This window comes from Pagrus pagrus (genome assembly GCF_965226575.1).
Source record: "Pagrus pagrus genome assembly, chromosome: 2".
Lineage (NCBI taxonomy): Eukaryota > Metazoa > Chordata > Actinopteri > Spariformes > Sparidae > Pagrus > Pagrus pagrus.
In genome coordinates, this window is record NC_140186.1 from 16576600 (window position 1) to 16604572 (window position 27973).

General features: G+C 43.0%; 2 protein-coding genes across 2 annotated transcripts; one reads left to right on the forward strand and one right to left on the reverse strand.

Moving 5' to 3' along the window:
* Positions 1-859: 859 nt before the first annotated feature.
* On the forward strand, positions 860-16738 carry polq (polymerase (DNA directed), theta). Its single transcript, XM_084363590.1, has 35 exons — positions 860-1124; positions 1236-1338; positions 1424-1818; positions 1920-2149; positions 2979-3155; positions 3245-3375; positions 3479-3635; positions 3716-3827; positions 3928-4129; positions 4220-4361; positions 4455-4601; positions 4721-4933; positions 5019-5161; positions 5267-5456; positions 5647-5789; positions 5937-6130; positions 6460-6584; positions 6972-7215; positions 7732-9286; positions 9369-10965; positions 11711-11851; positions 11936-12138; positions 12476-12683; positions 12765-12958; positions 13046-13174; positions 13257-13431; positions 13572-13692; positions 13906-14006; positions 14090-14172; positions 14253-14354; positions 14434-14545; positions 14923-15047; positions 15138-15273; positions 15393-15499; positions 15831-16738. Exons 1-35 carry the CDS (start codon positions 1054-1056, stop codon positions 15942-15944), a joined length of 8322 nt encoding a protein of 2773 aa, XP_084219716.1. The 5' UTR covers positions 860-1053; the 3' UTR covers positions 15945-16738.
* On the reverse strand, positions 16508-27146 carry uba6 (ubiquitin like modifier activating enzyme 6). The gene is made up of 30 exons (XM_084363604.1): positions 27050-27146; positions 26900-26928; positions 26397-26491; positions 26173-26284; positions 25559-25639; positions 25306-25428; positions 24917-25040; positions 24512-24615; positions 24357-24419; positions 23903-23979; positions 23678-23744; positions 23412-23555; positions 23055-23201; positions 22883-22963; positions 22693-22770; positions 22249-22430; positions 21960-22065; positions 21767-21856; positions 21589-21669; positions 21362-21490; positions 21186-21237; positions 20995-21058; positions 20836-20905; positions 20681-20752; positions 20468-20591; positions 20044-20237; positions 19385-19512; positions 19022-19109; positions 18793-18887; positions 16508-18477 (listed from the first exon to the last, which is right to left on the reverse strand). Exons 1-30 carry the CDS (start codon positions 27111-27113, stop codon positions 18336-18338), a joined length of 3006 nt encoding a protein of 1001 aa, XP_084219730.1. The 5' UTR covers positions 27114-27146; the 3' UTR covers positions 16508-18335.
* Positions 27147-27973: the final 827 nt, after the last annotated feature.

Sequence of the window (27973 nt, forward strand, 5' to 3'; positions counted from 1 at the left end):
ACTGGTAGCAATTAACTCGATTTAATTTTATATTTCACTACAAACAGTCCAAAATCTGTATTTTTTATGCTAAATAGTGACCTTCAAAAACTGTTTTTACATACATTTTTCAATATATGTTTACTCATACATTTTACCATCGACAGTTCGGATACTCTCTTATCTATTTATGTATTTCATTTTTATGCATTTCCTATTTATTAATTTATTATGCGCCTTTTTTTTTTCAATTCTTAGCCATAACAAAGGTACAAAAAAATGAATAAAAAATCAAATCAGATAAAGGCAAACAAAGGATGAACAAATAATACTCAACCAAAAGTAGATTTAAAAAAAAAAAAAGGGGGGGGGGGGAATAAATACATAAATATGAAAGTAAAATATAAAAACAACATGCCAGGTAAAATAAAAACATTCAGATGGGAACACAGTCTCACACTTGTGAATTTAAACCATTGCCCAAAATATAATGAGATTGATTAGAAAATATTCTTCCTCATATATTGTGTTGAATCTTATGAAACAAACAAAAAAAAAGCTTTTTTCCAGTAGAAGTTCAAAGTTACACAGAATATTATCCACAGATAATATTCACAGATATATCCACAGATATTAATTACCACAGCTTACGGGTGTTTGTACATTTTTCATAGATAGTTTACATTAAAATATAATGAAACACAGAGCAATCCAGAAACATTGTATTTTCCCCCAAACATTTCACTGAAGGACAGTCTTTTAGGAGTGCATAGGAACCTTTTGCTGTCGAGAATTTGTTCCGTCGAACTGTTTTTGTGGAGCACCGCGGCGGCGCGGCGGCGGACTTTTTGATTTCAGATGTGTCCGCGCTGCTCAACGGACAAAAAATGTTTACACTCGGCAACCAAAATGTTTAAATCAACGGCGGCGCCTGTTTTCGCTCCTCCGCTTCCTGAGCTTGGACACACATTGTTAAACATTGTTTTTAAACTCGTGTCCAGAGTCAAACTGATGTCATGTTAATCAACGTCCACCTACTCACCAGTTTGTCAGAAACAGTCCAGCTTCTTCAGTATGAGCGGCTCGGGTCCTCCCCCGAAAAAGAAAAGCTACATGGGGCAGCACCAGATCAAGAAGAAAAAAGGGTAAGTTTAAGTGACAGTTTCACTTTATTCGTAATGTTGGCTGATTTATGAGAATAATTGCGGATTGTAGAGACATCTTCCAATCTTTGAGGCATTTCTCTTACATGTTAGTGGGCACAGCCTCCAAGCTCCCGATGAGCCACCAGACAGAGACACCAGCTGTCCATCAGACAAAACGAACAGACTAGAGAAGATCAACAAAGACAACCTCATGGTGAGTGAAAGTTTTTCTTTGTCATCTCTGACTCTCTTTCATAGTCACATAGATCACACATGACATGTGTTCATCTCCATCTCAGGGTGGAGGAGCAGTGTTTCCACTGGGTGAATCCACTCTAGCTCTTGATGAAGAGATGCTGCAGGTGTTGGATGCTGCCGACGCTGTGAAGCCTGCAGCCGACGATGCTTTACCGCCAGCAGTAAACGGATGTGCACAGGAAGTGCCGGCATCATCAGCTGTCTTTTCCAGGCGTCTTGCACTGATTGCAGACAATAGAAGGGAGAGTGATGGAGCACTTTGCAAGAGACCAGGATGGAGAGCTGACTGCAAAGACCTTGCTCAGAGGCTCCTCTTCAGCGAGGACTCGGAGGAAGTGGAGCATGCTCCAAGGGTTGTAGAAAGCATCCAGGCATCACAAGGCTCTGCCTGCATCAATGAGCTAAAACATGATCAGCCTGTAGGCAGCTCCAACAAGTGAGTCTTAACTTACACACAACTGCACAGTTTTTCTTTGCTCCAATTATCAGCTTTTGTACTTTTCTGTTAACGACTGTTTTCCTTACTTTTCGTGTTAGGCAGAAAGCTACATCCGGAGGAAAGAGCAAAGACAAAAGTGGGCCGAACATGAATGCTGACCCACCTCTGGATGTATCCAGGGACTACATCTTGTTCAGCCCCACCCGCCTCGCAGCGGCCATGAAGAAGGCCAAACTCCAGCAGTCATTACAGAATCAGTCCGCCTCTGTGCTCACGGTCCCCAGCGGCTTAGACCTCAGCACGCTCAATGACACTTTACCTCAGCCAGGTGAAGTCATTTGTAATATTCTTCTCCGTGTTACTGACTCCTTTCACACCTGGTCTGAAAGTCTGAATCAACATTGGGTTGATGGTTAGAAACTTTTACCAAAGTCATTGTATTGTTTCCGCTGCAATTTCTAGTCACTCAAATACTTGAAACAAGTGATAAAATGGGAAACAACTTCTCCTTGGCGTCCATGTTGCTCCCACATTCCGACGCACATGAACACACCAGATTTAAGACGGTAAAGCCTGGAGCTTTGGGCTACCTGCAACAGTTGCTTAGTTTGTCTTCTTGGTAATCCAGTCTTGCACCTTGTGTGATGCATCTCTTGTCCACATTGCATAATTTTGAACTGATTTACATTTATATCCTTCCCTTATAAAATCCACTTTGCTGTGGTTAGGGCTGCAACTAATTGTTGTTTTCATTATCGATTCATCTGTGGACTATTTTCTTGATTAATTTAGTTGTTTGGTCCATAAAATGTCAGAAAATGGTGACAAGTGTTTATCAATGTTTCCCAAAGCCCAAGATGACATGGTCAAATGTCTTGTTTTGTCCACAACCCAAAGATGTTTACTTTACTGTAACATAATGAGTAAAGAAACCAGAAAATGTTCACATTTAAGAAGCTAAACTCAGAGAATTCAGATTTTTTTATTTTTTTTAGGAAAATTGACTCAAACCAATTAATTGATTACCAAACTAATTGGCAAATATTCGATTAATCATTGCAGCTCTAGTTGTGCTCAAAATGCCTGTAAGACTCCTGTCACCAGTTTGATTGAATGTCATGTGTAAAGTCAGGACTCTGATTTGTGCTCTACTGCAGGCATTGCTTTGCACGCTCCCGCTGGTCAAGCTGAAAAGCTGCTGTTATCCAGTTGGGGCTTACCAAAACCTGTCCTGGAGCGTTACCATAAACACAGAGTGTCTCACATGTTTGAATGGCAGGCTCAGTGCCTCACTGTTGGACAGGTGCTGCAGGGAGGTAACCTGGTATACTCTGGTAAGAATCTGAATGTCTCTCTCTAGCATGTGTGTCAAAGAGAGAGTCACTGCTCGGATGTTTTCAGCTCTGTATTCCATCTTTTTCAGCCCCCACCAGTGCTGGAAAAACTCTGGTGTCAGAGCTGCTGATGCTGAAGCGTGTGTTGGAGACTAAAAGAAAAGCTCTCTTCATTCTGCCGTTTGTCTCTGTGGCCAAAGAGAAGATGCACTACCTTCAGGTGAGGTGGACAGAAAAATACATCCACGTTGTGATAGATACTGCATTCTCTGTCTGTGGGTGTGTCATCGTATATCTATCACCATTTCCCTCTGACCTTGTAGAGTGTATTCGAAGACGCAGGAGTTCGTGTGGAGGGATACATGGGCAGCACCTCGGCTGCTGGAGGCTTCAAATCGCTGGATGTGGCTGTTTGTACCATAGAAAAAGCCAATTCTCTCATTAACAGACTCATTGAAGAAGACAGCATGGGTCTACTAGGTAACACAACAGTGATAATCGTGTGTTTCATTGAACATTAAACAGAACGTGAGTTCATAAGAGTGTTTTTGTACGACTAGGTATGGTGGTGGTGGATGAGTTACATATGGTTGGAGATTCTGGGAGAGGATACCTACTAGAGCTGCTCTTAACCAAAATCCGCTACATCGCACAGAAGCAGAACACCACTGGGTTTGTCTGTGTTACTCTGTCTACATTTGTCTTGTCTAATAGCTGCAGTGTTGAAGACTCTGTTCTTCTCATCTGCTAATCTATTCAACTTTGTGTGCAGGTCTCTCTCTGAAGGTGTACAGATCATAGGTATGAGCGCTACCTTGCCTAACCTCTCCCTCCTGGCTAGCTGGTTGGGTGCAGAGCTCTACCAGACAGACTACAGACCTGTACCTCTGCAGGAGCATCTCAAGGTGGGCTGCAACATCTACGACAAGAGCCTCTCTGTGGTCCGGCAGTTCACTCCTGCGCTCCACATTAAGGTAGGTTCAGATATTATCCAACGTGCATGTTATCGTGAAGGATTCATACTCTTTAATAGTATAATCGTGTACATTTTCACTTTCGTAAAGGGTGATGATGACCACATAGTGAGCTTGTGCTATGAGACTGTGAGAGACGGCTGCTCGGTGTTGCTGTTCTGCCCCTCGAAGAACTGGTGTGAAAAACTAGCAGACAGCATCGCCAGAGAGTTCTACAACCTCAGACACGCTGGTACTTTGAATTTAAATGTCATCTCAACATCTTTTTACACACACTGTATTTAATAGTGAAGTCAAACTGTTGCTCAACCCTCCATCCTTTCAGACCGTCAAGGTGAAGCAGAGCCTCAGCCAGTGAGTCTGGATCAGGAGGGACTAGTGGATGTTGTAGCCCAGTTGAGACGGACTCCCGCCGGGTTAGACCCCATCCTCCAGCGGACTGTGCCATGGGGGGTGGCCTTCCACCACGCTGGTGAACACACTCACACAACCTCTCATCCACAACAAAAAAGTGTTCAAATGTTTTCTGACTATGAATGAGATAAAGTTTGTCTCGTGCAAGGTGCATTTACGCTCGGTTTGTCTCTTAAGGTTTGACGTTTGACGAGCGGGATGTGTTGGAAGGAGCTTTTCGTCAGAGCATGGTCAGAGTCCTGGCTGCTACCTCCACACTCTCTTCAGGGGTTAATCTGCCGGCTCGCAGGGTCATCATTCGAACCCCCACCTTCAATGGACACTTGTTGGATCCGCTCACATACAAACAGATGGCTGGACGAGCTGGGAGAAAAGGGGTTGACACTATAGGTATGGAGGAAGAAAGGGGGCAGAAGATGAAAGACAAAACACAGCTCGCTCTTGGTTCCACATGATTTTGTTTGACTTCTTTCAGGTGAGAGTGTGCTGGTGTGTAAGGAGGCTGAGCGTCAGAAAGGTATTAGTCTCCTTAAGGATGCTCTTCAGCCAATCAGCAGCTGCCTGGTGAGAAGGGAGGGAGAGGGCGTCACCACCAGCATGCTGCGAGCCATCCTAGAGGTACGGCTGACATCTGCATGAATTTGACACCCATGGAAATGGCTTAAAGCCATAAATGGTCATGTTTAAGTACTTATTAAAAATTGTTTATGTTTTTACTCGCAGATCATTGTTGGAGGTGTAGCCAGCACGCCGCAGGATGTGAGGTTATATGCATCGTGCTCACTGCTGGCTGCCAGCATGAAATGTGACACCAAGAAAGAATCAAATGAAGAGAGCAACAAAGGAGCTATTGAGGCCTGTGTTGAGTGGCTGATTGACAATGAATTCATCAGCATCCAGAAGGACGGACAAGGTACTGCCTCTTGTGCTGTCTTCTCCATGTTCAATCAGCATTCTTCATATCTTGACATTTGAGAAAAGTAGACTCTTAGTAACAAATTGAACGACTGGTGCAGAATGAAGAAGTCTATAAACCAAAGTATCAGTTTTACTTCCTTTGCTATTACTGCTACATATCCTCTGATCTGTCTTTGCATATCCAGAGGAGCGGCACTGTCCGACTCAACTTGGTGCTGCCACCCTTTCCTCCTCCCTCTCCCCTCCTGAGGCTCTGGGAGTATTTGCAGATCTCCAGCGGGCCATGAAGGGCTTTGTCCTGGAAAATGACTTGCACATTCTATATCTGGTACACTCACACCTATATTATTACTTCTGTCAACTGTATTCACTCCTTATCACCCCTAAACCCTACATACATTACTAAATACACGCAAAATCCAGACCAGACCTCCAAAGCATAGTATTTAAAGTTCTATGTCCAAATTCTCCTCAGATCACGCCGTTGTACGCAGAGTGGACGACCATAGACTGGTATCAGTTCTTCTGTCTGTGGGAGCAGCTCTCATCGTCGATGAAGAGAGTCGCAGAGCTGGTGGGCGTACAGGAAGGTTTTCTCGCGCGATCTGTCAGCTGCAAACTTGTCGCCAAGACGGAGAAGCAGCGTCGACAGATGGCTATTCATAAACGGTAATGAACATACAGTATTCATGTTAATTACACAAACTCTATGCATATCATAGTATTGGCGAATAGTTGACTCATGTGGTTTGCTGTTGTTGAAATAAAAGTCACTGACGGACCAAAACATGAAAAATAATGATGTAACATGCACATTTATTCCCAATATTGTGACAATATTGTGACTCAGAAGTTAGACCCTAAAACAAACTGTTCATGGATGCATCCCCTGATAGTCATACAACAATTTATGTTGTATGTTGTGTTGTAAGTTTGAGAATTTTTTGATCAAATAAAGGTTTTGTCATTAACATTCTCTCCTATTTATCTGTTTACAGGTTTTTCACCACCCTTGTGCTACAAGATCTGGTGAATGAGATGCCTTTGGGAACAGTGGCGTCCAAATACAACTGCAATCGTGGGCAGTTACAGTCTCTCCAGCAGTCTGCTTCTACATATGCAGGTACGTGACTGTAGAAGAGACACGTCTTTACATTAAAAAGGGAGGGCAGTAACAAGTCAAGTAACTTGATGCAGGAGGCAGGAGCACTTTGGACTGACGGATATACAGCACAGACTTCATTCCATTAGCTGATGTTTTGGCACCTACATGCTTCCTGCCGAGACACGTCATTCTGAAGTGTTCATGCTTCTTGCTTCAAGTTACTGTAAGAAGGTTTATGAGAACCCAGTGTAATTCAGACTCAGCAAGTGTGTTAAAATGTGATGTCTGGTTGTGAGTATGTATATATATTTATAAAAAAAAAAGCTAAACATCAGTAAATCAATGACCATACATCAGATGATACACTGAGTTGTGCAGCTGAGAGAAACACTGCCCTTCCTTCAGGTATGGTCACAGTGTTCTGCAAGCGTCTGGGCTGGCACAACATGGAGCTGCTGTTGTCCCAATACCAAACCAGGCTGAGCTTTGGAGTCCAGAGGGAGCTGGTCGACCTCGTCAGGGTCTCCCTCCTGAATGCAACGCGAGCCAGAACACTGTTTGCACAAGGCCTCTGTACTGTTGCTGAACTAGCCAGGGCTACTGTAGCTGATGTGGAGAAAGCCTTGAGGAACGCTGTCCCATTTAAGAGGTACGTGTGTGTGTGTTTGTTTGTTTGTTTGTGTGAGTTCCATTAAGATATTAATGCATCATTATATAAGCGATGATATCTGCCGGATCTCTTTAGAGCACACACAGGCTATTTCAAATGAAGGGGAAGCAGCTGGGATGAGTATATAAACCAGCACTTACAGTAGCTTGTTTCCACTCTTAGCTCCCATACATTAACAAGATTGTTTTCTATGATGGAGTTAAGAAGTCCCGCAAAAGACATTGGTACATCAAATACATTGTTTAGAAATATTTAAAATATATCCAGAGTAGTGATTGGAGTAGACATTACTCTTAACACAGCTTATAAACACACCAATGTCCTTTATTTTGAAAAACTCCAGGAGATAAAATCAGGCACATTCCTGTAAACCCCTCTTCAACCATAACCTAGTGTGTGCAACTGTAGCATCAGCACTCCACACTATACTCTCCCTGAAACATGACCCCAGATGTAAAGCCAATGTTCTGTTTCTGTACTGTCCGTCTTCCTCAGCTCTAAGCGTGCAGTGGATGAGAGTGAGGGGGAGGCAGCGGAGAGACGGAGCCTCCGATGCGTCTGGGTCACCGGTGGTCGGGCCCTGACGGAACAGGAAGCCGCTGTTGAGATTGTGTCTGAGGCACGACTGCTCCTTCAGGAAGACCTGGCCCAGTTAGGGATCCAGTGGGACCCAACATCACTTCCTCCTGAGGCTCCTGCTGCGAACAGCCCTGATGACCATCACAGCAGCGACTCGGACACCTCACCGGAATCACGTCTTAGCTCTCATAAAGCACAGGTGGACACCATTAAAGATCACCAAGAAGGAGACAGGGTAAAGAGAGGTGAGAGTAGAGATATTGTCAGACGTGGAAAGGAGAATAAGGAACATGAGAAAGCGGGAGCTGAAGACAAGAGAAAGCAAGGGAAGTGCAAGCCTGAAGAAAAGATAGGGGATAGAAAATCGGAAGAGAGCAGAAGGGAAGACAAGACAGAGCCAGAAATCAGACAAACAGGCAATGAAGTACTAAAGGAAAGAAGCAAGGAAACGAAAAAAGATGGTACAAATAAGAAAATGGCAAAAGATACAGAAGTTCTAGGTGATAAAAGAGAAGGAAAAAAGCACATAAGCTCAAAGCAAGAAGAGGAGACCAGTAAAGGGATTGTCTCCATCCGACCAGAGAGTCATCAAGGGAATCGTCCTTTTCCTGAACGAAGCCTGACACAGGAATTGGCTGAGATTGTATCCAGCCCTCTGCCTCCACCAATGCCACGTCCTCTGCCTTCTTCCCCAATGCCTCCTCCTCGGTTTAGAGCTCCAACATCCAGAGTAGAAGAACAACACGGTGTCTCTACAAGGACATCGAAAGGAGATGTTACCACAGGGCTTGCAGCGTCACCTGTGCAGCCAGGTAGACTGAAACACTCGAGAGCTTTGAGCAAAGTCCTCCACTCTATACAGACTGACAAAAGCCGACAAGATAATGTACAGATTGCACACACGTCACACTCAAAACCCAGAGAAGTTCCATCAGACCAAAATCCAGCACCTGCTGACCAGGTGCCTTCAACTGTTCAAGCTCCTGGCCATGCGCAAGAAAGCCTTCCTGGTGTTTCTGCAGCTACAAATGCACATATGCTGGACTCCCCTGTGTCTGTCTCTCCTGCCTCTGTTCCCTTAAACTCTCCTGAGGCCAAGCGAAGACGAATCGACGGTGGAGAGGTCGATAAGTTTTCATCTCCTGAGCTGTACGCTGGAGATGAAGAAGCTGAGAGAGATCTCAAAAAAGGAGAAGAGACTTTTGGGGACAGCTTTGAACTGGACACTCAGACAGAAAGAATCATTGTTCAACAGACATCCGAACACAGTCATGGGAATGATAGAGGTATGAATCAGTTGGCAGAAACAGAAAACATAATAGAGGAGGAAAAACTGAAAGCGGCTGTAGAGCTGGATAAGGACGCAAATGAGGGAAGCAACAGGCCTGAAGGTCCTGACAATGTGTGTCCCAGGTTCAATATTTCTCTCACAGACAGCCAGATGGAGCTCATCCTTAACACCAGCCACCAGGTGAGTGATCAGAATCATCCATTATGTACTGATTAAAACATCAAATGTAGTCAAATCCGATCATATGATGTTGTTTTTACAGATTTCTCCTGATCCAGTTGGTTATAATGTACTGGATGATAAAGACGAAGGTGGTGATGAGAATGAGGCCCTCTGTGCCGATCAGGCTGCCTCTGAGAGTGTGAACAGAAGCAGCAGCTTCCTGTTTGACAGCCTGTATGACAGCTCTCTGCTGGCTGGTCTGAGCCCGCACCAGATCCTCGACCAATCAGACGAAGAGGAATCGGTCGGCCGGGAGATTGGAGACAAGCGCCCCCTCCCGTCAACCCAGGAGCGAAGACGCAGCGAGCTTCTCGCCAATCAGGAGGCGGAGTGGCAGGAAGCGATCCAATGGGGAGAGTCCTCTTTCAACCTGTCAGAGTGGGGCGACTCGCTGTTGGTGGGTGAACACTTTCTGGAGAGGCAGAGCAGAGGCAGAGAAGCCAGTCATCATGAAGCTCCGCAAACCAACACAGATCAGTTTCTGCCTGAGGAGCAGCTGTCCGAACCCCAACCTAAATCCAGTGAAATACAGCCACAACCCACCACTACAACTACTACCACGACTCAAAAAGAGAATGACGAGGATAAGTCCATTATTAACCGAGGCTATAAACATAAAATTAAACAGAATAATAATGCACAAAATGACTATAAGCCAGATGGAAGACAGGAACCAATGAATGAAAAAGGTGAAAATGGAAAGCAAGAAGAGAAGAAAATAATTAAAATATCAGATAATGTCTTTTTAAAACACCCACATGTCCAAAATGTACCTGAAAGCACTTTCTCCTGCAGCCCTGGTTTACAAGAAATCTTTGACCGCTGGCCTAGTATGTCTGACCAGACCTGGCAAAACACCACAACAGGCCACACAACCAATCAAACGCATGCTGCAAATACAGCACAAGTTCCAGATCTACCTCAGTCCTCAGTACAGGCCAGAAAAAGGGCAAAGCCAAATGAGCAGGTCGCTGCTGCTGAGAGTGATTCTCAGAAGGAACAAAAGTCAAGAAATAACAGTGAGGATGTAGCAGAGAGGCCAGGCTCTGCTGGTGATCTCATTCCCCCAACTCAAGAAACGCCACCTGTCACTCCCAGAGTAAAACTGACCACCTCATCTGTCCAGTCACCTCTCACCGTTCGGCCACTTAGCCAGTCCACTCCTTCAACCCTTCTGAGACAGAAACCAGCAGTCACAAACTGTCCTAAATCTCGCCCAGGACGCAGTGATCATCTATCAGAAACTGACACTAAACAGCCTAATTCTTCGTCTGATCGCAGCCACAAACACCAGCAGGGACCGAGCCCAAAGACTCTTCCTGTCCCTCAATCAAGTTCAAAATCTAAGCCCCGGTATCTCAGGCCTCCCCCATCCTCCCCCCGGCAGGAGCTTCCCTCTGATGTAGAATCACCTGTGACTGATGAAGGCTTCACTCTTCAGCTGTCTCAGGACGCATCACTCTGTTCCAGCAACTCTGGGAGCTTCTCCATCGTAGACGTGGCGAGTGACAGGCGCCTCTTCAACACTTTCATTAATGAGTGGAAAACAAAGGAGAGGTACTCTCTGGCTTTGGCCTGTGAGAGGAGGGAGCACAGACAGCAGGCTGAGGAGGAAATAGGAGGGAAACATAAGAGAGGTAACTGACAAACATGGACTGAAGTGACTATGATTTCGGGGTGTCTGTCTATCCATCCCATTTTTTTGAATGTGATATCTCAAGAATGCCTTGACAGAGTTTCTTCAAATTACTGAATGCGATATGTCAGGAACGCATTGAGGGGATTTCTTCAAATTTGGCACAAATCTTCACTTAGACTCAAGGATGAACCAATTACACTGTGGTGGCCAACAGTGAGAGGTGTGTCACAAAACACATTTTTGGCCATAACTCAAGAATTCATAAATTATTTACAATAAAATGAAGTTATCACATTTGATATCCAAAAAGGTCAGGGGTTAAATGATCACTGTGGCATCAGAATATTCTGCAAAAAAAATGTTCTGGCAATTTTTTCAACACCACCGCTCAAGAACAGCAACTTGACTGGTGCACTGAGGCATACGACCATAATGAAGTAATTCTAGTTGATTAGATTTTTGGTGATAAACTGAGGGACCAAGTGTTCCTTTATGGGATCATATTTTAATTATAAATTCTCCTACTTCTAAGATAAATAAACTATTGAAAAACCCTCCTGGGTTAGCTGGAAAATGCATTGCCACAGGGACTATAATACTGCAGAATGAATTTAACTTTGATATGTTAATTAACTCTTGCTGCTTATACTTGCACAATTTTACTTAAGTAAGGTTTTGATTGCAGGACACTAGAAACACACTGTTTCATGTGGTCTCCTCACCACTTCATGTTTTCTGTGCAGCGTCAGCACGTCATCAAAAGCTCCAGAGGGTCGACGGTTTTCCAGTAAGAGACAGTGATGGACTGGTTTTAATTGGACTGTCTGTCTGCTGGGGAGCCAGAGATGCATACTACGTGTCTCTGCAGCAAGAGCAGAGCAAAGGTAAAGACACACACATTTATGCTTATATGCACAGGCTCACTCTAAAAGTGTTTCCTCAGCTCAGTCTGTCTGTCAACCCCTCAGGTTTGAGCTCCAGTCTGGCCCCTCCTCCACTGGATGATGATTTGCCAGTGAGTGAGAGGCTGACGCAGGTGAAAACCTGTCTGAGCAGGTCATCAGCGGGTCATGGAGGAGGTGTGGTCGTCACGTATGATATCATCCAGGTGTACAAGATGCTAGTCCTGAGCTGTGGCGTCAGCTTGGAGGGAAACTGTGAAGATCCAAAGGTGAGATAGATCATATTCATACACACACTGTACAGCATACAGACACTAACATCCTGACCAAGCTGTTACATGTGATTTCATTTAAAGCCTCTTGACAATTGAGAGTATTGGAAGACAGCAATGCATCACCAGAGTCATTTCATTTTCCTGCAAATCTTCCCCACTAAGAATAATTTGAATGGCTCACTCATCACATAAAAACCCAATAGGAGCTTTTAAAAGAGAACATGTATTTGAACATTTGTTATTTGTTGTTTTGCTCAGAACATTTCATAAAAATGTCAAGAGCAAAATTCAAATTGCAGCAGCGTGATTCTGTTTTGAATGTCTACCACAGGTTGCGTGCTGGCTGCTGGACCCTGGCAGTGAGGAGAGGACTCTGCCCAACATGGTGACCGTCTACTGCCCTGAAGAATTACCTCTGCTGGACGGTCTTGGAAATGCGCACGCACACTGCCCTCGTGTCAGGGCAGCAACCAAGAGTGTGCTCGTACTCGCTGTCATGAACCATCTCACCAGCCTGCTGGAGAAAGATGGCATGCTCGGTATAAACAAACGTTATATTTCCAGTGTTATTACATTAATGGCTTTACTGTGGTTGTAATGCTTTTGTACGCATGTGTCAGACATGTTCAGGAGCACTGAGATGCCTTCCCAGGTGTGTTTGGCTCTGTTGGAACTGAATGGAGTGGGCTTCAGCGTGGAAGAGTGCGAACGACAAAAACACGTGATGCAAGCCAAACTCACAGCGCTGGAAGGTCAGGCTTACAACCTAGCAGGACACAGCTTCTCCCTCACCAGCGTCGATGACATAGCACAGGTCTGACACGACTTCTGTCTTTCAACCAAATTCCAATTAACAACAAAGCATTGTAAAACATACAACCTCCTGCTTGCTGTACTGCAGGTGCTGTTTTTAGAGCTCCACCTGCCTCCAAACGGTGACGTTGGTGGATCGAAAAGTAAGAAGACTCTCGGCTACACCAGGAGAGGTGGTGGCAGAGTTCGACTTGGAAAGCAGTTCAGCACCACCAAGGTGAAACTACTTTGCATCACATTCAATTCTTGCTACTGCTTTGACTCCCTGTGCTTAAACTGACTTGTAATGGTGTTGGCAGGATGTGCTGGAGAAGCTCCTTCCCCTGCACCCGCTGCCAGGTGTGATTCTGGAGTGGAGGCGGATCACTAACGCACTGACTAAAGTGGTGTTCCCCCTGCAGAGAGAGAAGAAATACCACACTGCACTGAGCATGGACAGAATATACCCCATCGCTCAGACACACACAGCCACAGGTAAAACACATACACACAGATACACACACTACACGTTGCATGCTGTCTCGTAGACATTTGCAAATTCCTGCTATTGTGCACTACAATTTTATTTCAAGTTAATATAAAGCATGCAGTGACCCAGCGTCTTCTGTTGTCAGGCAGAGTGAGCTTCACTGAGCCCAACATACAGAACGTCCCCAAAGACTTTGAGATTGAGATGCCCACGGTGGTGGGTGAGAGTCCACCTTCACAGGACAGCCTGATGACCACCAAACCGGGGTAGGTCAATAGGTTACTGCTCCAATCCATTAAAAGTCGGAAGTCGATATTTCCGAGTCGGTATTCCTGACTACAAAGTTGTGACAGCAACACAAACACTTGATAAAGTAAAGGTAATTGTTAACTGCTGTGATGTCATGGGTGTTGAATTCAGTGCGTAACATTATGTGTGGGAGGGAATGAGACAGTTTGTCCTCTTTTGTTTTGTTACAGAAAGAAGAGACGTTCTGTGGTGCCTTCAGTTGCAGAAGGCAGTGCAGAACGAGGCCAGGCCTTCTCCGTCAGCATGAGACACGCCTTTGTACCCTTTTCAGGTTACTATGATGATATATCTGTTTTCACCTCTTCTGTCTGTCACTTCACTCTTCCATCAGCTGTGATCTGCTCTGTACTGTAGGTGGGATGATATTGGCTGCAGATTACTCTCAGCTCGAGTTGAGAGTGTTGGCTCACCTCTCCAAGGATCAACGCCTTTTGCAGGTCAGTGGCTTAGATGCAAGAAAACATCATATAATGTCAATAGAAAGACGTAAAAATGATGAAACTGTGCGTATCTCCAGGTGCTGAATGGAGGAGCAGACGTGTTTCGCTGCATCGCTGCCGAGTGGAAAAGTGTCGACACAGAGTCCGTGAATGACAGCCTCAGACAACAGGCAAAACAGGTACAACCAGGCAGGAGAGGGAGGACGAAATGGACATGCATGCATTCACACATGTATTACATGTATTCGGTCTTTGCAGATTTGCTATGGCATTATCTATGGGATGGGAGCCAAGTCTTTGGGGGAGCAAATGGGAGTGGAGGAGAATGACGCGGCCTGCTACATAGAGAGTTTCAAGGCCAGATACAAAGGTATACACTGCTGTTTAATTCTTCCTTTCATTCCACCCACTCATTGTTTTCTGGACCCAAATAATTGTGAACGTTTGTGGCAGTATTTACATCCTTCACACAGATGTACTTGTTCATATTGTACGTATTGTTTTTCTTTTTTAGTGTTGCTGACATTTTTATCAAAGTTGTGAATCTTGCCCCTGACAAATAACCCCAAGTTATAATTAAAAAAAGAAACTGAACTGAAACTACTGAAAGTAGTGGAATAAAAATAAAATAACAGATGAAAAATACAAAACTCTGCATTTAGCCAATAACTGGTGTCCACAAAATTCCATTAAACTTCTACATTCCCACACAGGAACGTTACATCCATGTCCTGTCTTGTGTTTCAGGGATCAATGCTTTTCTTCGAGAAACTGTGAAGAACTGCATAAAGAACGGCTATGTTCGGACTCTGATGGGCCGTAGGAGATACCTGCCTGGGATCACTAACGGCAACACGCACGTCAAAGCACATGTAGGCAAGCACGTCCATCAGAGCTCGCCAGAATGTATTTATAAGCTGTTCACTGTGAAATATATGATTTTTCATTCATTCGTCATTCAGGCAGAACGTCAGGCGGTGAACACAACTGTACAGGGTTCAGCGGCAGACATCGTTAAACTCGCTACTGTGAACATCCAGAAAAGACTAGGGAGAACTTATCCTGCAGCTCCTCTCTCTCACCAGCACACGCACTCAGGTGACTCAGTCTGGCTTTTCCTATTTCTGTATAAACATAAACATGCAGAAAAGATGTAACCACTGCATCATTTCAAATGAACCATGTCTGATGATGTCAAACGGTGTCCCTTTATACAGCCGGCAATCAACGCAGGGCTGGGACACCTCAACTCAGAGGAGCCTACTTTGTCCTTCAGCTGCATGATGAGCTCATTTATGAAACAACAGAGGAAGACCTCATACAGGTAACATTTTTGGATTGTCACTTATTACAGGTTAGTGTAACTGTAACAGGTTAGTTACAGTTGTATTTATTGTTAAGTCTCAACTTAAGCTAAAAAGACAGACAGCCATGATATAACTTGAATTTGAGATATTCAATAAAATGGCAACCTTGTTCGCAGTAATTGATTGGCCTGTGATAGGAGATGATAGACTCATTTTCAGATAGCTCTTTAATATAGTGAAGTGTATTTACTTCACGTATTTTGGAGTAGAGTAACAGCATAACACATTCTGGAAAAGACCACAAACATACTTGATTCTTTGTCTCTCTACCAACCGCCTTTCTTTCAGGTGGCTCAGATAGTCAAGAGGGAGATGGAGTCAGCAGTTAAACTGTATGTAAAGCTTAAGGCCAAAGTCAAGGTGGGACCCAGCTGGGGCAACTTGCAGGACCTCGATATATAATGTGAGTGTTTGGCTGAAAAGAAACACCATCTACTTACTCTGTAATATATGTTCATACTGTTGTTTGTACTTCAGATCAATATATTTTTAATCACAACATCGACAATAATGAAATGTAGATAACGCAGAGCTCTAAATGAACGATTCAATGTATTTATTCTATTTTCTGGTGTACAGTGTCACAAATTATACATCTGTCATGAGATTTTATGCAAGATGATGTTTTTTTCTATTTCGAAAGACAATGAATTTCATTATCAATTAATGTGCAGATTGTTTGTTTTTTTTCTTTTTCAATTAACAGTTTACGCTATTAAACATAAAAGAAAATGTGAAAAAATGTCCAACACAACTTCACAATGCTGAAGGTTATGAGTGCAAATGTCTTGTTTCATGTCACAAAAAGTCCAAAACCTGAAGATACTCAGTTTACAATCTGACAAGGAAAAGCAGCAAATCCTCTCAGCTGGAACTGAAGAATGTTTCACATTTTTTCCACAATGGTTTTCTTTAAAAATGACAAACATACCGTGATGCACTTAAAAACAAAGACATGAAGCAGCTTCAGTCTAGAGGACATCCTGAAATCTCACATTTTATTGGACCATTGGTTGATTGGTTGTCTGTCACAAGAACATACATCATTATCATTGTCAGTCATTAACACTGTTTTGTTTTACACTTATGACATTCACTGCACAAAAAGTGTTGTCAATATGATAGACAGTTTCTGTGCCAAGTGAAACTTACCACCTCTGGTTATGGGGAGAAAAATAAATGTCGTCCAGGAAGCATTTTGTGTGACTTAATTGTTTGTGAAGATGATAACCTGTTCGTGCACTGTAGGTGAACTGTCAGGTGGATCTCAATAACCTCAATACTTAGCTTGATTTTTACATGATTCCATTCAAAACTGCATTGACATTATTGCCAATATAAGCCAAAGCAGACTACTTCAAAGAAGCTTTTCACAACTCCACCTTTAAGTAAATAGAAGGGCAATTTACACCCCAGGATAAAACCCCTTTAGGATGACTTGTTCACAATTAACCAGTGCACCATGACTCAATAGAGCTCAACAACACAGGCTCAGTTTGACACAGAAAAATTAGAAACAAGTAAATAAATACATGTCAGGGTTTATGACACACATCCATAAACAAATACAACAAATACATCATGAACAGCAAATACTTCTTTTTTAAAAAAAGAAAGGTGTTTTAAAATATCAGGAGTGTTACCCCAGATGTTGGAACAGATGTTTAAAGAAGGAAAAAAAAGGCTTTTTCTGTGTGTGAATTGAACTCATGCCATTGTGTTATCTAATATGGAACATATTTTTACCCAAAGGTGTTAACTAATGTTGATGCGGTCATGACCCAAGTATTTAACAAGATGGTTACAACTAGCAGCTAATATGAGTAGTTGGTTCTACCCACAGTGATGAGAGCAACACACATCTACTGCGTCATTTGATGCACGTCAGTTGGCTGGGGAACAATGATAAAATTGCTGCCTTTGTGATGTGTTGACACTCGACAGTAGGCCAGTGATATATCCCAAAGAGTTGGCGTGCATCAACCCGAGATGAAGCCGGTGTGTGTTGCCCTTTAATGTTTAGGTAATACCCATCCCCCGTGATATAAATGTGTTTTTAATGAGGCTGTCAAAGTCATAAAAGAACAATCATCTGCAGACACAATGATAATCAGTATCTTTGGTGGTTTTTGCCATTGTCCACTGACCTTTTGCATCTCTAAATTATTCAACAAATATTGGCTTGGCCTGTTTCTACAAGGGGAGATGACCAACAACTGGCAAATTCTGTGGTTGGCAATACTTTCAAAGCCAATGAGAGGACTCCGAGGAAGAAGACACTGTAATGCCTACAAACAAAAAAAATCTACTTTACTGCGCCAACAGCCCTACCACCACCACCCCCTTTAGGGCCTAGCTGACATAAAACACAAAAGAGACTGTGTTGGGAGTATGCAGGTTTCTGTAAACATAGTTTTTAGTCAGACTCACTGCACAAACAGAAAAAAAGGTTATTAATCAATTAAGGCATCGTCACAGGCAGGGCTGTGCATTTCACCAGAGTAGAAAACAGAACAGATAAAATATATGTACACAGGTACAGTTAAGTGCTACTCCAGCAACCTCGTGTTCCACTGGCTAGATCTGGGGCAAAGAAAACCAAGACTGGCCTTTTCTTGCTCCATGAAGTACGGGGGGGGGGGGCTTGAGCTGGGGCCAGGAGCTTTGCCCTTATCGGATAACATCCTGAGGGAATAGCTCTTGGCCCTGACCCAGGTTATTGGGGTCCAACAATTTACATGAAAGAAGGGAAGTAAGGACACAAGAGGTTTGAGGACAACATCTAGGAAGGTGTCAGGGCGTCTCTCCATTGCGGCTGAAGTAGTACCTGACCGGAGGACCGGGGAGGTCATCGTCTCCGTCTGCCTCCGGAGCGAATGACACGGTGAGGTCGACATAGCGACGGTCCACTGATGGCTTGATCAGCTTGTGCATCCTGTAGAGTCAGAGGCAAGGTGTTCAGTTTGGACTGAGGATGGATCACTTAAATGTGAATTATGGAGGGGAATAATTTCAAATGTGTTCAGAACAGCACAGGAGCAAGCAAAGATTTGAGATGCTTCATCAAATTTGCTCATTTTAATGGCCTAGATGACAGAAACCATCCACCCAGTGTCTTTGAGCAAGAGACTGACTCCTGTAGAAGCTCTGTTTTCTAACTCTGATCTCCGTTCTGGGTACCCAGAAGGGCACAAAACTCTTTATGGGTCAATGCGTATCACAAACAATTGGAGAATCGGGAAACACGTACGTTAGTTTCAGTCTCTTTGAGTGTCCAGGCATCACAGGCACGTAGAGCATCTTCACACCATGGACGACCATCGTGGGTTCAATTCCATACTTTTCCTGAAATAAAACAACTAGTCATCATCAAAAAGAAAAGAAAAAACTGAAGATAAACTACAAAGAAGAAGATAAAAAACCTCATTGGAAATGCAGGAAAAATACACCAATGTAGAATAAGAGTGAATGGTTCTCACCCTGACTGCATTCATGAAGTCAGAGAGAGTGAAGTCCTCATGGCCAAAGATGGTCCAACAGTCCCAGATGGTAAAGTAGATGTCATCCCTGGAAGAGATATCACAGAGTTGTCACTACAGCTCATTTAAATAATTATGAAATATGGCTAAAAACAATGTGTTTGGTGCCATATTATAGCTGCAATTTTCATTTTGCTGCTATGATGGTACAACAGTGAGGTGTGGTCGTAAGTGTACTAGACTCTACTTTCAGATACTTTCAGTGCATGGAGTCAAAACAGCAATGCTATCGGGCCATGGAGCCCTTAAAGGTGTTTTATTATGATTATGTTGGAGGCAGTTAGATTGTACATATGCTCCTACCTGATGAGTGTCCTTTTGACTGCAGCAGGCTCAGTCAGCACCACTACAGGGATGGCCAAGTTGAAGAAGCAGTTTTTGAAAGATTCAAACTCGTAGGCTCCAACCACCTTGATCATCTCAAGGGCGACCTGAGTACATCAAAATAATAACACAAAATTATTGTTACATTATATAAATAGTATTACACGTACATTCATATTGAAAATATATGTAATTTTAATTTTTAAACCAAACTTTCAACATCTATTCACATTAACATCTTAATATAGAAAGTAAACATTCATCCATCTGGATTGTACAAGATGCAGGCTGCCACCATGTAAGGCACCAGCAACCTTCTGACCACAACTCTGAGCAGTTAAACAGTTAAAGACCTCAATGACATATGACCACGAAGTCTTTCATTGTCATTGGCCTAATGTGTTCTGGTACAAAGTACACTAATGAATCGCCCTATGCTCAAAGAAGGTATTTGTTATGGCCAATTAGTGACCAACACAGAGGTTAAATAACAAAGCATCAGTCAGGTTCCTTGAGGGCTTTGACCCTTGGGGCCCGGTCGGGCATCAAATTTACATTGCCTAGTATCTGTATACGTTTCAAAACAATGACTACATGTTAAACCATCAGTATATGGCAACATTTCAAATGTGTCTCACCAATCCAGCCACAGCAGCTGTTGCTGTGGCGATAGCAGGGATGATCTTGCCAGCGATGCGTTTGGTCTTGAGTCTGTCAGCGGGCTCGATGGAGTACATCCTTGCCCTGAGAGCAGATGCCGATGTGACAAAGTCCATGTGGCCGTTGCTGTCGTCGTCCTTCTCAAACAGCAGTGGACTCATCTGTAACCTCTCTACATGTGAAACACATTATCACCGATTATTAAAAGTAGTTTCACGGTGTTTGTAATATGAGCTTGCCCTCTTAGAAGGATCGTGAAAGATAGTGCATGTTCCCTAACTATTCTCACTGTTGTAGTGGATTTAACTCAGTACCACTCCAGGTTTCACATTTAAAATTTAGCAGTCATCTTGAGTGTCCAGTTACAAAACTGTTGTGATTTTCCTGAGTTAAATTGTTTACCTGCTGTGACATTGTCAGTAGCAATGGCCTCCTCCAGCTGTGAGATGGCCTCCCTCTCCTCTTCACTGCTTATAGGCATCTTTATCAGGTCAGGCTTCTTTGCCGTCTCATCTGTCTCTATACTCTGGAAGGGACAGATCCACAAAAATCAGTAAGATTAGGATGCTTTACACTCGGATAGGAATCAAAGACCAGACTGATGGAGAAGCTTACTTTCTCTGAGGGACTGTACTCAGGTATATTGACACCTGCGAGAACCCTGGTCACCGCCTCTTCAGAGAGGTCCTAAGAAAGAAGGAAAGGTCGAGTTGGTCAGTGAGTAACTGTATGTGTTTTAAATTTCGTATGTGTGAGTGTGCACTACCCACCTGTTCTGAGTAAGGGATGTTATAAATCCCCGCAAAGAGCCGAGCAGTGCTGACAATGAAAGTGAAGTGCCTGATGGAGGAAGAGGAGTGTGTTTCAAGCGTACATATGAAACAGACAATACAAGAAAGGCTTAAACTGTAATCTAAGAGCATACTCACATAGAGTCTTTCAAGTCGAAATCAAATGGTGCTGGGGGTCTTTTTGGGGACTGCCAAAACAAACCTAAGGAAGGGAAGAAGAATTCATTATATGTTTTGCTTATAAGTATAATTTTCACTGCAGTGAAAAAGCATATTAAATTGTTGTGAAATAACTTTATAGCTATTTGTGTATTTGATTAAAAACTTACTTCCATCTTTTAACCTTGTGTCCAGAGGGAAAGAGTGCAAGAGTTGTAGAGCCTGCATAAAAACATCAGCAGCATGTAAATCAGTATCACACCGCATATCATTGTGGAGCTTGCTTCAACACACATTTCAAACAGTCTATCTAATGAAGATATATCTTCAGGGGGAGACTCGTTACCTTTCTCTTGAAATATTTTTCAAACTTTAGACGGGCAAGATTAACACACTGTTCCCACTGGCTAGGCCGTCTGCTCAGCAGCTTAATGACCTGAAATGACCCATCCAGACTTTCCCCCGCCTGCATCCTCTATAAAACACACAAATATTTGATTAAATATTACATCGCTGGCAAAAATCAACACAAAGGCTACTTACAATTAGTCAGTCACAACATTAATGTCTTACCTGTAGCACCACTTCAGCTGAGTTGTGGGTCTGCCAGAACGAGTTGTACATGGAGGGCTTGTGGACAAACGCGTTCTCAAACTAGACAAAGCCAAAGAAAAGTTTTATCATTTTTCAAGTTCAAGATTCGGGTAGTACACAATCACATACCCTCAAAAAAGATTTCACGTTGACTCACTTTGTCTCTGGCCCACTGAATGGTGTGCTCAATGACAGAAGGGAAAGACTTGAGAGTGCAGAATGGGATCTCCTCTTCAGGGGGGTCCCTCTGTGAGCCAAGGGAATGGATATATTTAGGAGAGCTGAAAAGAGTAAGGTCTGTGGGACCGACTAATGCAGGGAATAAATAACAAACTCTCACACATACTCACATGGCTATTGTAAGACTCTGTCAATTTTGGCACAATGATTTCGGTGTGTCCTTTAGTTCCCATGGTGCCAGAGTCTAGGAGAGCTCTCTGATTTGATACACAGCGGCTGAAAAATAAAACAAGATCAGCTGTTCGCCAAATAAGTAAATGTTTCGTGACATACCTTTCCAGCTCATACATTCATGTCGTAAATATGCTCCCTCTCTCTCTAGGTTTATGATGAGGGAAACAAATTCAACTGAATACTTTTAGAAAGTATCGATTTTCCTACTTTAATATTCGCACCAACCTGTCTACATATCTCCGAGCCTCCACGTTGTCCAGCGCAGTGACCACAAAGTTCAGGCGGGTGTAGAAGGAATCGCTGTAGATGCTCTCAGTGGCAGGACACACCTTGTTGAGGTGAGCATCCACCTGCAGGTCGGGGTTGATATCACGAGTGGCATCTGCTGCTGTTGTACTCTTCGGTTTCTGAGGCAAAAAGAAGACAGGAAAACAGTGTGTGAATGTTAAAGTCATTGATTCTAGTCAAGTTTCTTCTAAACGCTGATCGTAATCTGAGTGCTTGCTATTGCATTAAATTCCTTCCCTATTTCTGGGTTACGTAGACATATTTCTAAGTGCTAGGTTGAGTTTGCCAAGATGAGTCAAGGTTACAGAAAAGGAAGAGAAATGGTAAGTCTAAAGGGTGGAGGAAAAGAAAAAAAGGATTATAAAGCAGACTTCTCTTCACCTGTATATGATGTGGTCTGAAGAGAAACTGCCGATTGAGGTTGGACTTTTCGATAAGGTCTGGATCTGTGATGCACACCTGAGAATTGACAGATGCAGAGTGCAAAGTTTCACTAAATATGTATCACCAAGAAATGTAATAATTTTTAAATTCATAAAGAAATACAGTCAAACATAGAAGAGGAAACCACCTCTCCTGAGCTCTTGGCCAACCCGACTCCAAGCAGAGCAAAGTTTTTCAGCATCTCACAGCCTATGGCACCACAGCCCACCTGGAAGAGAAGACATTGTAGGTTCATTTGGACATAAACCTTAAATTACATAAATATATAAGAGCTCTTCTTTGTACTGCGCAATCCTTACCATGAAGACCCTGAGCTTATGCAGCTGTTGACACATTGATTCACCAATGCAAGCTCGCAGTCCATCATAGCGATCGCCTCTTGGGAAAAACTCCTCAGCAGGAACAGACTGCAGTGGCCTGACTACCTCGATGGCATCAAGATAAAACTAAACAGGACAGAAACAGAGAAAGAAACAAACAATTAAGGGACATTTCTTTAAAAAGATGCAAAACTTGATAACATTTGTTAAACCCTGTTAAAGTTAATTGGTTTCCATTGACGTGTTGCTGTCGAAAAGGGGTAGACTGAACTATTGACCTACCAATAGGCAACATTTCACTTTTACAGTAGGAGGAGTTTAGATTCAGTAACGTACCCATTGCTGCAGTGGTGCAAACTTCCCTGTAATGGCCTTAAGAACTTCCTGGCTGGCTAGACCTCCTACAGCTGCTGCTAACGGAGGAAGAGTTCCCCTTGCTGTTCTCGACAGACAGCGCACCAACTCAGCATTCACAGAAGTCTGAAAGGAAAATGAGATAAGACATCTGTGTGCTCGCAATCATTTTTTTCAAAGAGGAGCATTTTTGCAGGTTCAAGAGAATGAAAACGTGAGGGATGAAAAAAAGAAAGAAAAGCACTCACTTTGTTCCTGAGAGTTGCATTCACTTCTTCGGTTAGCTTCAGTAAAACCTCAGCATCCTGTAAACACCTGATGACATCAAAGTGAAACTGCTCACAACTGAACATGTCACATTTCAACAACTTCACACACTGAAAACCGCAGCCAGTACAAGTGATATCCTCAGGTACAGTTGAGTAAAAGAGTGTGAGGCAGAAGATTGAAAGGCAAAGAAGTATTTTGCTTACCCGATGTTGGGGAGTCTACCGTGCTGCTCCTGGAAGGTGTCCAGAGCCAACATGGCTGCATGGATCTGTAGAGGGGCCTGATGGGCAGGAAACTGCTTAGTTAAACTCAAACAAAAATGACTAGGCATTTGTTCACTGGAGTCTGTATCAAGGTTGACTTGGTAAGACCATCTTTGAGTTATCTGGCTTTAAGGAAACTAACATTAGAAAATAAAGATTGATGGTTATCACAAAGCTGTTAACCCTGGGGGTAAAACGATTAAGCAAGGAGGGTATACTGACGTGTCAAGTGATTCTATTGGTCTGTACACGTACTGTTTGTTCTCCTTCCCTAGTAAATATGATATAAAGGCAGTGTTTTTATCCATTGAGGGTCTCTCAATGTATGATGGCTTGCTCTGAATTTGCTTCACTTGCTTTGTGACGTCTCCAGCAACAGCATCAAAACTCTCACCTCTGGTTTACTGAAGTCTGGAGTCAGGACTTTAGGATCACACAGCTGTTGCTCTATTGCCTCCTGAAATACATTAATGGAAAAATACGGTGGGTGATGGGTTTTTATGTTAGACTGTGATATTTGTGCTTGATAATGACAACTGGTTAACTTACAAATCTGTACGTTTTAGGGGTCTTCACCAGAACAAAGAAACCTCCATGTGCATATGGTTGAAACTGAGATGTGTCTCCTATTGCGAAACTGTGAGGGGAGAGGACTAATACCACACACACACACGCACAAATATATACAAAAGCAGACAGAAATGATTTAAATTAGATCAATGCACAATTACAGTAAACATTTCATCAAAACCGCTCTTAGAATAGTTCAAAATATGACTGTGAATATATATGAAATAACAGACGCAGTATGGTATGAACAGAGTGTTTGTTGAATAATCTGTCTCACTGGATATGTATGTTGGTGTCACACAATTACAATGATAAACGTATATTAAAAACTTCTTAATAACATAAAAGTGAGTGAAGTTATTTGCTCCAATGTAGACATAATACCTGAAACCTGTCGCACGCTGCTGTTGAGTTCCACCATGCCGTTAACCTCTCTGAAGACAACACTCTGGCCCGTCTGTAGGCCATGAGGTTGGTTGTCCATGCATGTTACCACCCCAGGATCGTCCTGCAGGGTCAAAAGGAGTTTAAAGTGTTTTGTGTAGCAGACAGTATTTTCATCGCTCTACTTCCAAAGATGAATTATGGAGTTGCATTTTCATATAATGCAAGAATCTGGCACATCCCACTTACTCTTTCAGCACACAGAAATGTGGCTCATAATAATTTTATCATTAATTAACAGCAAAAAAATGTCTGATTAAGAGAAATTAATTGGCAAAAATCTAACAGATAATAAGAAAAACATTCGGGGCACAGAGTGCTCAGACTACCTGAGTGATAGTTTGGACGAAAATCTCCTTGGGCTCCTCTCCTGTAGGATCCGACACCTCAAACTCATCTCCAAAATCACAAAACACCCGCACACAGATGCCATATGCATCACAGCCAATGAACTGGAAAGGACATACAGTGAAACAGGCCGAAGGTTTAGTTAATATTTTAGTTTTTAAGTTCCCCATTTGTAAAGAAATGGTTTAGCTAATGTTGTGTAATGTATAACCACATTAGGGGCTGTAAACTTACTCTGATGGGGGGTTGTTGTGAGTGGCAGAACTCATTCACTCTCTTCTGTAGACTCAATCTGGCTTCAGTCAGAATCACACACTTGGAGGAGAGAGCAGAGCAGACGGTCAGAGTAGAAAAAAATGCAGGTGTCAACTAACGTCATCTGCCATCTAAACCAAATGACAGTAAGTAAATTTTGTAGTTGTTCCATTAATGCAAACAGCTAATACAGACATCTCATGGACGCCTGTTATTTCAAACTTGTTAAGGCATTATCATACACTGAAGCAGGAACCTATCCTGTTTAAGTCAGATTTGAATGCTCAGCTTCCAGTTTTTTTTTTTTTTTAGTTTGACTGGTGATTTATATACTTGATTAACTGTGTGATTAACCATAAGATCTCATCTATTGAAACTGAGCTGATCAGACTATACCCTCCGTTTTCCATAAGAGTCAACTACAAACAATGCAGCCACCCTAAAGTCTACAATTGTGTGGTGACTTTCATCCTTACATACAACAAACATTTCTTAGTCACCGGTGGGACTGCAGGAGAAGTGAGAAACCAATTCAAAATTCCCCACGCCCCACGGGTTGCTCATAATCCAGATTCTGAGAAGCAAAACCTTACCTGATACTTTCTGAGGAAGCTGAGATCAGTGTTGTCGTCCAGAGCGGAGTAAGACATGTCAACATGGACATAAGGGTTCAACTCTGTCACCCGAGGGCACACTGCCTCCACCCTGTGGTAGAAAAGTGAAAGAGGGTGGATGAGAATGTGTAAAGACAGACAAATAAACTGAGATATAGTGAGTGCATGACATTTCAGAGTGAGAGCGAGGTCAGACGTTTTACCTCCTTCTCTGGCTCAACACATCCTCTTTGCGGATAAAGAAGTTGGAGCCCAGATCCCAGGTCTCACACTGCTTTGTGTCATGAAGGGTGACAGCCTGTTTTCACATACAAATATTAAATGTTTTCAATTCAATTCAAAACTTTATTGCTGACTCACAGTCCAGATAAAAGCCAAGACATTACATAACATACATGACAACAACAAACTCACAACAAAAGATCAGTTTAAAAATAATATACATTAATGTCTTACAAAGAGACAGCTGTACCAATGTCTTCACAACTGGGACTGGCAGCGTGTAGTGCTTAACCTCATGTTTGATAAAACCAGGATGATTTTATTTTTAGACACATTAAGGTGGTTAATAAAAAAAAAACCACAATTCTTGCAGCATTGCCAATAAATGTCAAATACAGCACCTAAGGCTACAGGAAGACGCAAGACACTCCACATTGAAACTTTACACGCTGTCACGATGATGAGATTTAGTGAGAGTACACACCTTCACACCAGCCAGGACAATATTCTTTGCTGTGAAATAAGAAGTGAAGTTTGTTAGTGTTAAATCACAATTGGCAATGCAGATCATGTCAATACAATAGCACTGAATATATTACAGTGCTGCTGTGCCATGATGTGATATTTAGCCTACCTATCTCAATTCCCAGTCCTCCCATTCCACTGAGAAAGACTGAGGACTGGGCCATCTGGTGCATAGCGCTGTCTCCCAGCACATATCGCTGGCGGCTGGACAGGTGGAAAGGAAGGAAGAGGAAGTGTGAGGGGAAGTGCTTCAGATCAGGAGGGACAAGTGAGGAGCAATAACTGCATTGATTATAGTATAAAGCACAGTGTTGTCATGTCCTTTCTTGACTTCTGTGTGCCCTTATCTGTAGCTTCTGGTGCTTTAGTGCAGAAGACTAGCACAGATTGTGATGCACAGCCAGAAAGGTTTGACTTGCCTGTAAAGAGAGTCGTCAATCTCCATCGAGTCTGCAGCCATGCTGGGAGGGGAAAGAGGGGGGATTCAACTGTCCGTGAGATAGCGACTATACCTATACAACATACAAAAGCACAAACAGTGATCACCAAAGTTATTGAACATTGTGGTTGTCAGTTATGATCTAAAACCAACGCCCTGTTGTCAATTAGCTAACATATGTGGCTAACTTGCAGTTAACGCCAGCTAACCGTAGCTGCCAGCAATATTGATGACCGTACAGCAGCCAGTCACACGCTAAGGTAAAGTGAGTGTCTGTCAACGTTAAAGCTGCCATAATACCGCTGGTTCGCTTGTGAACCTGCTGAGGAGAGCTACAACGTTAGCAGCTACAGCTAGCTAGCACCGAGTGCCTCTGCTGCCTGGTGCCGGTGGCGAGGACACTTGTCACAAACTCGTTGAAAGTGACGACACATACGTTAGGTAATAAATAACTCCCCAGAGCAGAGGGCTGTTTTAGGTTTTCTAATTCTAGCAATACGTGTGAAAAGAATCGTTGTAAATGTTAGACAAACGTTCACGTAGCTACCTGTCAGTATGCGCGACGAGCTGTAGCGAATGAATGGCTGTGACTGG

What these genes read in the sequence shown, in the direction of transcription:
- polq (XM_084363590.1), top strand. Translation starts at nt 1,054, where the DNA reads ATGAGCGGCTCGGGTCCTCCCCCGAAAAAGAAAAGCTACATGGGGCAG. An exon ending in ACTTGCACATTCTATATCTG is followed by an intron (nt 5,790 to 5,936) that starts GTACACTCACAC and finishes AATTCTCCTCAG; the next exon opens with ATCACGCCGTTGTACGCAGA. An exon ending in AGCAGTTCAGCACCACCAAG is followed by an intron (nt 13,175 to 13,256) that starts GTGAAACTACTT and finishes TGGTGTTGGCAG; the next exon opens with GATGTGCTGGAGAAGCTCCT.
- uba6 (XM_084363604.1), bottom strand. Translation starts at nt 27,113, where the DNA reads ATGCACCAGATGGCCCAGTCCTCAGTCTTTCTCAGTGGAATGGGAGGA. An exon ending in TTGTCCTGGCTGGTGTGAAG is followed by an intron (nt 26,492 to 26,899) that starts GTGTGTACTCTC and finishes ATGTGAAAACAG; the next exon opens with GCTGTCACCCTTCATGACAC. An exon ending in GCTTCCTCAGAAAGTATCAG is followed by an intron (nt 25,640 to 26,172) that starts GTAAGGTTTTGC and finishes CTCTCCTCCAAG; the next exon opens with TGTGTGATTCTGACTGAAGC.